The sequence below is a fragment of the Pteropus vampyrus genome, unplaced genomic scaffold (assembly GCF_000151845.1).
Source record: "Pteropus vampyrus isolate Shadow unplaced genomic scaffold, Pvam_2.0 Scaffold302, whole genome shotgun sequence".
NCBI classification, from domain to species: Eukaryota; Metazoa; Chordata; class Mammalia; order Chiroptera; family Pteropodidae; genus Pteropus; species Pteropus vampyrus.
The window spans coordinates 587,892-600,285 of NW_011889083.1; the positions used below are offsets into that span (position 1 = coordinate 587,892).

At 34.7% G+C, this 12,394-nt stretch overlaps 1 protein-coding gene and 1 pseudogene across 5 annotated transcripts in view; both read left to right on the forward strand.

Annotated features, from left to right (window-relative positions):
- Positions 1–12,394, forward strand: part of STARD3NL (STARD3 N-terminal like) — a 56,585-nt gene that overhangs the window by 19,343 nt on the left and 24,848 nt on the right. For all 5 annotated transcript variants that reach the window (XM_011376686.2, XM_011376685.2, XM_023521284.1 and 2 more), the window contains one exon: positions 9,005–9,282. In XM_011376686.2, the coding sequence (XP_011374988.1) occupies positions 9,058–9,282 (225 nt within the window). In that variant the 5' untranslated portion in view covers positions 9,005–9,057. The remainder of the gene's footprint in view (positions 1–9,004; positions 9,283–12,394) is intronic.
- On the forward strand, positions 4,638–4,756 carry LOC111730155 (annotated as a pseudogene).

Here is a 12,394-nt window from a genome sequence, read left to right on the forward strand (position 1 = left end):
AGTTAAGACTTATAAGAAGAGTAAGAGCCATAGATATAGGGAGAGTAGAACTCCCAATAGAGAGAAAAATACAGAGATTCCAGAGAACGTGATTTCTTTAGCAAACTGCTTATAATTTTTAGTATGTTGAAGTGATTATGGAGAAGTAGACAGAAGTAGGCCATGTGCTAGGTTAAGCAAGATTAAGGAATTTGAGGTCTACCTGAAGGTCAAGGGAACTATTTAATAAATGAACTCATAAATTTAGTTTACTTCTCTAAAAAACTTACAGGTGTCAGGTGAGAATTATTATTAATTTTTAGTTTATCAGTACATTTATTTTTCTTAGGTGCCTTGTCTTTGCTCATTTTTCAGATTGAGTTTTAAGGATTTCATCATGTCTTTCATCACTTTTAAGTTATACTTTTAATGTTTTTTTGATAGAAAAGTTTTTGATTTTTATGTATTCAAACCTGTTTCTCCTTGACTTTCTTAGGAAGAACTTCCTCATCCCCAAATTATATTACTTATCTACAGTTTCTTCTACATAACCGATGAAAATGGTTTTTTTTCATTAAGTTTTAAATAAGATCTTCAGTATATTTTGATGTATAGATTTTTTTCTCCATGTACTAGAATGACTAATAGTTGTATTATTTTGCAACTGAATTTCAGTGGCATCTTTATCATCTGTAGATGCTTTTTCATTTACACAAGTTTTTCGTTGTAGAAAAGTTTAGGAAAGTAAAGGCAAGATGGTGGTTTATAGCGCCTGATCTTTGGTGCTTTTATTTTTTTTAATTGAACTAATGCTTGATATTTGGTACATTTCTTATTACAGTTCAGATTTCTGGCTTCTACTGATAAATCAACAATATGGCCTCTCTGTCCACACATACGGCCCCTGAAGATCAGGCACACTCCTCTCCTGGTTGCTTCTAGTTCCTTTCTCCCAAGGTTGATTGTCGGTTGCCAGTTTTCTTTCAGTTTACACTATGGTTTTTCTCGTATCACACATGTATTTCCCTCGAAACCTGGAAAATAAGAAACTTGAGAGAGCCACATTTTAAGAAAAGTGGAGGACAGTAGATGTCTATGGAAATAAGGAGTTCCACAAAGTTTGAAGTTATGCCAGTCTCTCCAAATTAAAAACCAGTCAGAACATACATAATTTCAAAGCTTTTTGTCCCAAATGATTTATAAGTTGTGTTAGTACATGCTTTCAAAATATAGTGAAACATTTTAATGGATAAACAGAAATATCTGCCTTCCTTATTAATAGGTTTAGTTTTTAGTTATATGAGTTTGACTTATTTATGTGTTGTTTCAAGATTATATTCTAATACGTGGGTCCTACTTGTCGGAGCTGTTGTGAGGCTTGAATATATAATGTATGTTAAGTACTCAGCACTTTGCCTGACTCAGTCTTGGCGTATGGAAACTTGATTTTGTCATTATGTTTATATATGGAATACAGTGTTATAAAATATGATGTGATATGTTAATAGATGAGATTAGTTTATACTTGTGTTCATTCTTGTGCTGTGTATTTTTTGGTCAGATAATGTCAGGATTATATTAGCTTTGTTTAATAATAGGATAGCTCTCCTTTTTAATGTTCTGGAACAGCTTATAGGATTTTGTTTATCTTTTATTTCAAATTTTGAAATACCTGTCAAACTGTCTGACTCTAGTTCCTTTGCTAGATAATTCTTTGTCAACTTTTTCCTTTTCTTTTTGGTATGGTTCTTTATATTCAGGCGATCTGCATCTTCCAGAGTATTGACTTTATGATTTTCAAATGTAGTTAATATAAAGTATCACTTACCCTTTGAAAAATAACCTCTCCTGTAGTTGTACTTGTATTCCTTTCTTAATCTGTCCCTCCCCAATCTAGGTTTGCCTATTTGTCCTTTTAAAAGACTAATTAATACTTGGGTTTATTTATATCTTTTAAATTTGTTTGTGGAAATATTCATCCATGTACAAAAGTAGAGAGTATAATAGTATATAGTATAATAAATCACATTGTACCCATCCCCCAGCTTGGAACAATTGTCATCTTTTTGGATTTATTTATTAAATATAGTCATTCTTTTTCTTTTTTACATTTTCCCCCATGGGATAATTGTAATTTTTATAACTTTATTATTTAAGTGCCTAATTCTTTAATTTTACTCTTATTTAAAAAGCTATTTCAAAGAGTAATTAAAGCACTTTAAGAAAGTAAATTTGATAATAAGCTCAACTTGGATGACTGTCTACTGTTTTTACTGTCATTGTTTTCAAGTAGTTGATTTTTAGATGTATTTATCTCAGTAGTTATTTTTAAAAATACTATGTTTTAAATTTCTATTTTGTGCAGTTTCTTCTGTATACAGTCTCTAATTGCAAGAGTTATTCGATATTTTTAGTAGTCTAGTTTTATGATCAGTTTTGTAAACATGGTGTATTGCATCCTCAAAATAGCATATAGTCTGATTGTAGGGTTAAGAAAATAATTATCAATCTTAAAAAAAACTTAATTATAGTACTCAAATAATTATTATATTTAAATTTGTTTTTAAAATACCAAATAAAAATGTAAATTATTCAAACCTCTCATTTCGATTATAATCTATCATTTATTTAGCTTTTGCATTTTCTTAGTTTTTAAAGATGCATTTTATGTCTCTGTTCTTTCTGGTAAAGCATACATTGATACTGAGTGGTCAATCATAAACCTGACATTTTAGAATCCAAATATTAGCTATACTTACTGAGTTAAGAGAATATGTATTAGAATCTTTAGAGTAACTTATGCATCTTGAGGTTTTGAAGATTGTGTGTACTTCTTAAAAACCTTTAGCTGAACTATGTACCTCTCCTGCTTTTTACTGGTTATGAATTAGTAATCAGCCCCAAATACTTGCAAGTTAGATTTAAAATAAGCATGTGTTGTATTATCATTGCAGTCAAGTTCAGTTGTATAGCTTTGGTTTGAGCCTGATAACTGGTCCTATTTAATAATTCTACTTAAGGAAAATCATTGGTAATTGCATGTAAATTTATAAAGAGGTATTGGAAGAATGCTGGAGTGATGATAAAACTGTCTGTAATTCTCTTTTGGAATGTTACCACTTGCATATTGTTTACAGGATATATGTTAATATTTTATGGTGGCTAACCATCAGTAAGATGATATCTAAATGGTATCTCTAGAAGTTCCCAAAGAGCAAGTTAGTACCCGATAGTGCTGTTTTGGGTCATTAGGAGACATCTAGACGTCCACCTCCCAAAAAACTTCTCAATGGCATCACATTTGTTACTTTCTTAGGATCTGAGTGTAGCCCTCTTTCTTGTTGACTGAGAAACCTGATTTGTCAGCTTCTGTTTACAGAGCGCAGTGGAAAGAAGCTCTGCCTTATGTGAGTAGACTCATGTCTCAGAATCTGCAGTGACCACTGTCACTGCCATGTAGACTAAATGTTTATTTCAAGCTGACCTGTTTATTGTTTCTCTACATAGAATATAATTTTAATAAGAACCGTAGAATTTTAAAAGGTTGTGGGAGGCATACAGGGAATTAATAAATTGCCATTGTATTAATCATAGAATTAATCTGGCCAGTGGATGGAGGTACTTAAAATCCAACAGGTGCCCCCACTTAAACATTGCCAGGTTGGGCACAACTACCATTTGCTGTGACACTACTTCTCCAGACTGGCCCACCCCTTGGTTATTGGGCACATTCCCTCTTCCCTTCTTTAGATCTGAACATATGTCCTGTCAGCTTGTTCTCGTATCTTGGCCTGTGAGCCGGTTTGCTTCTTTAAGGACACATCACATCTTGTCTTAATTCATTATGTGTTAAATTTATAGTTTAACTCTCAGAGGGTAGTATTATTATTTTAATTGTTTCAAAATTCTCCTCTTCTTTCCCCCATTCTAGCCCTGATGATATGGGCAAATCTATAGAAAGCCTTGCAGAGTTTCATATGTGCACATAATTTTTTTTTCTTTTTCTTTTTAAAAATATTTCACTTATTTTCAGTTGGCAAATTAATAGGGACCTGCTGGCAAAATTTCAGTCCTTGACTCAGGAAAGATTTTTAAAGTAATACAAAACAATTGGTTGGATGGTTTTATTTAAATGCTTTAGAAATTTTTTCACTTATTACTTTGAAATAATTGATTTCTTTCTAGGAATATGGAATGATCGAGAGGAAAGAAGTGGAAGACCCAAGTTTTAATCCTAATATATACCTTGAAATATCTCTTAGATGGGTGCATCCCTATAATCGCCATAAGCTTCAGCTTCACTTTTTCTTTAATCTGTAAGCAAACATTTACTTGATAGGAAAGAATAACTTTGATAACAAAGATGAAGAAAGGTTTGAAACAATGTGATAAGGCACAATCTTAAGGTGTTAATACATCTCTTCACCTGTAAAACAAGGGAGTGGGATCAGAGCAGAAAGGCAAACTCAGATACTTCTAGGCTAGGTCAAAATGGAGGCCAGTGCATGCCCCATTTGAAGAGGTAAATTGCTGCTTGGCTTTTTTATCATGGTATGGGGATGCAGGCCTGATGATTCTGTATCTTTTAACTTTTCAAGAGAAACTGGAAATCTGGATTTTTATATGAAAATTCATTATTTAAAATGTCAGCAATTAGCATCTTTGGCCATGCCACCCTGAACACACCTGATCCCATCTGATCTTGGAAGCTAAGCGGAGTCAGGCCTGGTTAGTACTTGGATGAGGGACCACCTAGGAAGACTGGGTGCTGTAGGCATAAAAAAAAAGTCAGCAATTAGTTTATAATCTTTAGAAACACTGTATAATACCAAGCAAAACATGTCTGTAAGCCAAATCTGCTCCCTAGGCCTTTGGATAAGATGACAACAGAAGACATCTTTCTGAATTAAATATTTTTAGTGTCTGTTATTCTGATACTCCCTCTTGGAGGAGAATATACAGTGTCCTGGCTGTTGTCAGAAGTAGTACAGAGAAGAAGGCTGGGTGATTGGGTTGAGAGCCTTGGATTGGCTGCCACTAGTAGATACCCATGGGCTCTCTCTACTCCTCCTAGGAAGGTACAAGAAATTGTGGGACTTCTGTAAAATACCAGTGGTGGTAGTTACTGCTTCAAAGCAACTGCTGTTTGTCATCTAGATAGTATCAGTCAGTTCTATGCTGAAGTACATGGAGGTAAAGTTCTGGCCCAGCTTTGCACCTAGGATGGGAACTAATGCAGGAGAAGAATCTCAAAGGCGTAAGCAATTATGTTGGGAAGCAGAAAAGATTTCAAGGTTTTTGATTTGTTTTTGGTTTTGTTTTTCTGTATGAGTTAGGAAACTTCCAGTATAGAAATTTTCTTCAATTCTAGTAGTATGGAATTGAGGAAAGTGAATAAGATGAAGAGCAGTGTATTCATTCTGTAAATACTGCTGAAGTGGCCCTCAGGTAAGCCAACATAAGACCACCCATGTCTAAGCTGTGGTGTGTCACTAGAGCAACCACAGAAAACTAAGAATGAATTACAAGTTTTTGCTAGTGACAGATTAAGAGCATGCACTGGAAAAATTAATATTCGTTAATTAGTCTATTTTTGCCAATCTGATAGCTCTCAATCTAACCCGAGCACCCTTTGAGAGCTGAAAGCAGTAGTCCCTCTTTATAGAAAAATTCAGATAGTAAAATAAATATTTTAGGCTTTGTGAACCAGTATTGTCTCCATTGCAGCAATTCACCTCTGCCATCTTACTATGAAATCATCCATAGACAGTGGGAGTGGGTGTGGTGGCATTCTAATAAAACTCAATGTTCAGAAACAGGCAGCAGGCAATATTTGACCTGTAGCTTAGAGTTTGTTGACCTCTGATCTAGAAGATTGATAGTTGTTCTAGATTGGAATATTAATCAGCAAATATTCACTTACCTACTCTTCCTCTGGGTGGAATATACATCCCAGCTCTCCTGCCTTTGCGCTTGACCTTGAAACATACTTAGGCCAATAGAATGTGAGTAGACATAATGGATACAGAGATTTTGGATGTGTTTACATGATCTAGCTATTCTAATGTGCTCTTTTCAGTTGCCATGAAAAGAACATGCCCCAGGTAGTCCTGATCCAAGGAAGAAAACAGACATAGGGAGAAGAGCTAGACCCCCACAACACAGTTTGAAGCCAAGTTCTACTACCTACAACCTGAAGCAGAGTTGCCCAGCTGAGTCCATACTCAATCAGCCAAGCTTCAGGCAGCCTGCAGGCCTGTGAGCTTGAGAATATAGATTGTTTTACCCATTGAATATTGGAGTAGCTGTTAATGCAGCATAATTATAGAAATAATTGGCTAATATTACAGTGGAGGAGAATTATCCAGCTGGATAAAATAGTGACCACATGATTCTTGTTTTCAAAAACCAAAACAACAAAAAGGGATTTTCCTCATACAAATCTGAGAAAAGATAAAGGGGTGTTTTTCTTTATGATTCTCGACACTACTCCTCATCCCCCATGCTTTCCCTGTGATCGAAATAAGTCTTGAATTGTAGAGTTAGTTCCTGTGTGTACAGCTAATCAATACTTAACGCTCTTTTTAGAGAGGCATATCTTTCCTTAAGTACTAGAGAGGATCTCAGTACCAAGAACTGAATATTTAATACTTCTGAAATTATATCTGGAAGAATATCCAAGCTCTCCTCTGAAACAGGAAGTTGTGGTCTCCTCAGTTCATCAGAGAATTCTGAGATCCTGAATGTTTTTGGAGGTCAGGATGAAGACCTCTAACTGTAGAGTAGAAAGGGGCTTTAGGAAGTATCCTCTTTACACATTAAAATGAAGCTTTCTCTCTTAGAATTTCCTTCTGTCCCAGAGAGATCAGTCTGATTATAATCAAGCTGCTCAAGATAAATCTGAGCTTTGGGTAACTTTATTATTGAAGTTATGCAAGTATCTGTAAATGCTAGCTAATTACCAGTTACATGCAAACATGTGAAAAATAATATAATGCTTCTCATTTCCAAGGTGGTTGTATACCATCTGTATGATGTCAATTTTTAGTTTGAAATGGTCTCAGATTCCTAGGTTGGTGTTTTGTTTTGTCCTTTCTTATTCTTGAGAAGTGGAATCAGGAAAGGAGGAATGAGTGAGACTAAGAAAATGATCTAATTACCTTGAAAATGATTTTCTTTCTGAAATAGTACTGAGTTTGAATTGTGACTGTTGGATTTTCTGTTTAGTGGATTTAAGAATTTAACTTAAGTTTTAGATATAGTTGCTGATAGATTTTTAGATTGGCTTAAAAATTATCTGAATTGCTGTTTCTTTATGTAACATATGTTGTTGCAGAAATATGCCTATATTCATCCACTTTTAGAGAATATCTGCTATCTTTTTGCACTCTGAAACATATATTTCATCACAGAAAACATGGTTTACATTCATTTTTACTTATTGTTTCAGAATTAACTCTTAAAAATCTGGCAGATAAACTTAGTATTTTACAAGCTTTGTTTTAAGAGCAACTTTTCTAGGGAATGTGCCATTGCTATTTCTTTTACTAGGATGGTAGTGGTCTCATTGAGAAAGAAATTGTGTAGAAATAAGTTCACTTTTTGGAACTTTATATTTTCTTTTGCAAGGCACTGAAGTGGACTCCTGTTGAGCTTTTTAAGATACTTTACTGATTTGCTGACTGAGGAGGCAAATTGAATGACTGAGATGATGATATCTGCTATTGCCCAGATGGGTTGCAGAGGGAGGAAAGAGGCTTATAAAATCCTGAGACATCTGTCCAGGATGCTAATAAAATTAAATTTGAATTTTAGTCCCTCCTATTGCAAATGTAATCTGTGCAAAATAAAAAATTAGAAAAATATGGGAAAATGTGGAAAGGAATTTTGTTTCTGAGTGTGGGAAGGTAGAGAAGTGAGGGTCAAGTATGAAGAGACAGAGTTCTGGCCTGCGAATAGAACCAAATGGAATCATATTACCTTAGGGAAATTCCAGCAATGTTTTGAAATTTTATTTTACTCACCTTGAAAATATTCTACTTTATCTGGACATGGCCAGTCATTGTGGCAGAAAGAAAAGAGAGCATGATGAACCTTGTTATTAAGAGGTGGATGTAAGTGATAAACAAACTCCACCCACGTTACATTGGCCAAAAAAAGGAACATGAGTTCAGTAGAGCCAGGAGTATATAATATAATCCTCCCACAGGAAGAGCTTCTATAGGGAGAGAAACTAGAATATTTGGCAAACAAAAATACTATGATCATGCTCTTTATTTGATGACTTTGCCTTATCCATGAGGAGATCAGATCACTTAGAGTGCTAAATCTTTTCACTATGGAAGCACACCCTGGCCTTGGAGGGAGGGGGTCCTGCAACCCCACATAGGACCGTAACACCGTAATTTTCAGTGGGACATTTAGGTATTCCTGAAATTTTGCATTGTGCGTACTTCTTTTCTAAGAAGAGGCCCAGAAACATGTTTATTAATTAAGAGGTGATGGGGAAATGCTAAATTTGGTTTATTAGACACCTTTAGTGGAAAGCATTTCCGTTTTGGGAAACAATTTTTTTATAGCTAATTTACACATTCTGGTTGTACACTCTCTGGAAAGATATTCAGTAAATGTTTTCCTAGTCCATGCAATGACACAGAATTGTAGAAGTTTTCTCCCTGGCACAGCAAGAGAACTGGCTTCGATTTTTTGCCAAGAGGCTTGCTCCAGGTTACCAGGCACACTTTTTTGCTGTGGTTAACATCCTCTTTTTATCCTTTACCACTGTAAATTTGCCTTTTTCTTTATTGCCATTTTTCTTCATAATAGTTATTTTGTAGTATTGATTGATAACATCAAGAATTGCTTCTCATTTCACTTTCTCTTTATGTCTTCATCAAGACATTAATATCTTCAGTTAAGATACTCTGATGCTCACTTAGAGAAGCAGTTGCTTGGCAGTGGGGATATTGCTGTGGTGTTGGGTGAGCTCTGATTTAACATGGTATCTCTCTTTTATTCCCCAAAGATCTCTCCAGGGATGGTGAAGTTGGAAAAAGGCTCCTTTAACCCCGCTCCAGGATGAACCCCCTGCTGGAAGACATGGAGAACGCTTTCACAGGGAGCCAGAGCTCTCATGCTGCTTTTCACGACATCCATTCCATCAACCCTACACAACTCATGGCCAGGATTGAGTCCTATGAAGGAAGGGAAAAGAAAGGCATATCTGATGTCAGAAGGACTTTCTGTTTGTTTGTCACCTTTGACCTCTTATTTATAACATTACTGTGGATAATTGAGTTAAATGTAAGTGTTTTTTTTCCCGTGACTTTATAAGAATTCTTTCTAGAGACAAAAAATAAATTGTATTATCATTTCTGACTCATTTAGTACATTTCTTTTTTTTTTTTCCTCAAATGAGGCAACGTTGGTCTTTTCTAGCTGATTTGTACATTTCTTGTCCTTCAGTGTTATAAAAACTAACATAAACCTAGTTAATTTAAAACTCACTTTGTGTGGGATTTTGAAATGTGAATTAATGATGTTTTACTCTATGAGAGGAGTTGACAGACTACAACCTGGGGGCCAAATTCAGCTGGCCTGTTTTTATAAATAAAGTTTTATTGGACAACAACCCTGCCCATCTGTTTAGATATTACCTACGGCTGGCTTTTATGCTGAGTGGTTGGGTTGAGTAATTCTGACAGTCAGTCTGTCCCACAAAGGCAAAAATATTTATTCTTGGCCCTTTTCAGAAAAAGATTTCTGATCCTTGTTCCTAAAAATGTAGCATGCTTCTGGAATGTGTTTTAGGTGTTGCATCCACTTTTCTAATTCCCATATTTAAAATTTTACAAAGAATAAAACTTTAATTTATTCTTTGATTATTTTAGTGAAGAGATTATTTATTTGTATTTTATCTAAAAAAAAAAAGGTCCTGGCAGCATTTGGAGCTTTGACTATATTTTGCTAGGTTTATGCATTCATAATGCCAAAAATTGTTTAGATCAGTACCATCCAATAAAAATATAATGTAAACCTCATATGTAATTTTAAGTTCTCTAGTTGCTACCTTTATTTAATAAAAGTAAAAGTAAACAGGTGAAATTTATTTAATAACATTTTATTTAATCCCATATATGTTTTCTCCCAAAGCCTTGGTTCTGTTTACATTCCTTACCAACAAATAGGTAAACTCTTTGAGGATGCTTTCCTCTCAGGCAAAGTTGTCTGCTCCCTTTGCTTTCAGCAGCTCATCTAGTTTTAGGAAATACTTGCTAAGGCCTAGGTAGTAATAGCTATTAGCTGCTGTTTATTATTAAGACGTTATTCTTTGCTAGGCACAGTGCTAGGTGCTTTATAAGAAATTTATTAAAATACAAAAATATGAAAAGATGCTGAGATTCCTGTTTGAAAATAATTTTTAATTTTGCCTTTTTATAGGAAGAGTCAACATCTTAATCTAAACTCAAATATTCTGAATCATAACAGCAATTTTAGTTCTAGACTCTTAGTAATTAGGGTCAATAAACTCATTTAATTTCATTATGGATCCTAATAGAGTAACAAAACTCATTATGACAGCAGATACTTAGATTAGAAAATAAGATTTACCCAGAATTGCAGTACTATGCCACATGAATCTACTATTAAGTTTCTGTTTACAGGTTTCCCTTCTGTTAATTAAGCACCATAGGTATGCTTTATTTTGTTTAAATCTAAACAAGCCAATGATATGACACAATAATTTAGTGTCTCTTTTTACTGTTTGTTCTGTCTATGTACATTAAAGAAAATATTTAAATTAATATATATTTAAAGAAACACATTTTTAAAACTAATAGTTATGTAATGAGAGAAAAAAGAAATGCATATTTTAACATATTTAAAATAAATATTTTAACATTTTTAAAACTAATAGTTATGTAATGAGAGAAAAAAGAAATGCAGTTTAAAAGGAGCACAATTAAAAATTATTGATTTACCACTAATATCACATGATTTTAAGTGAGGGAAGCTGTGGGGCAGAACTGTGCTGGGGTTCACGAGACCACACTTCTCTCTCCTTTTTATTGCTTTAAGAAAATTCAACTGGAAGTGAAGTTCTTGTTTATCAGAAGGCTTTTCTGTTTACCTCTGTGTAACATGTTATAAATGAAAAATCACCAGGCCTAGCAATTAAGAAATGTGTTTTTATTCTTACTTTTCCACTGCCTGCTAGTCTCCCCAGTTATAAAATTAAAAGATCACATGGGTATACGGTCTTTGAAACAGTGCATCATGACTTTAGCAAGGTCTTTTTTTTTTAATTTTCAATTTCTAGTCTTATTTGTTTTGAATTGTCAATCTTGACCTGAGTTTTTCACTACACTCTGTACCATCCCTTTTCTTTTGTTGTCTGTCTCTAACTCTAATCATTCAAATCCGTTGTATTTTTTTTTTTATACGTCTATACATTTACTGAGTGCCAGGGTATATGCCTCTGATTCAGGTGTTGCAAGCTCCACAGAAAAACTGTGAGATAACAAAATTTAGCTGAGGAGGTATATATCTTATACTGCCTGTACTGTTGGTCTTTAAAAGAAGAAAGAAATAGCATAAAAGGTGCATAAGTCTTTAGAAGCATATGGGGACCCAGCTGTTCTATGCGATTATAACAATACTTTGCCTTCATATATGGCTTCCTACTTAACCACTTTTCCTCCTTGCGTCAGGGAGCTGACTGTGACCAACCCAGCCTGGAGTGCAGGGACTGGTGAACCTAGAGTTGTTATTTTCTCACTATTGTTATGTTTTAGGTACTTATTTTCTTTCCGTTTTTGATTCTGATTTTATTGCCCCATTGTCACTATGTTCTATAGTTAAACTGTGATAACCAACAATAACAAATTCAAATTAGGGGGAGGTCAGTGGGTTAGATTTATCTAAGGAATAAGTGGAAAAGATGGACTGTGAATTGGGTATGGAAGGATAGGTGTAATTTGGGCTAGAAGGATGATCTGGAATTGGATTGGGGAACGATAGGGAAAGGGTTTGGAGATCAAGGTGAGCAGAGGCACTGAGGCAGGAGTCTGTGCTTATGCATGGGTGTGTGTGTTTGCGTGCACGCACACACGTGCACTTTGGAGAGGACAGGGACAGAAGCTGAGAAAATAGTAGCCTGGCTAGACAGTAAGGTTTATATAGGAAATGAAATCGCATAGGTAAGCTTGTTCTAGACTATTAAAATTCTTAAAAGCTATATAGAAGTGTTAGACTTAATGCAAGAGTGAGATTTTATAGGTTCTGGAGAAGATTGGAAAACATGGTTTTGAGATCTTCCAGAAGTTAGTGATTCACATTCCACATCATGACCTACCTGCCATGTCCAGTTGGATGTCAGCGTGCTCCCTCCCCAACATACACACATACACTCCTT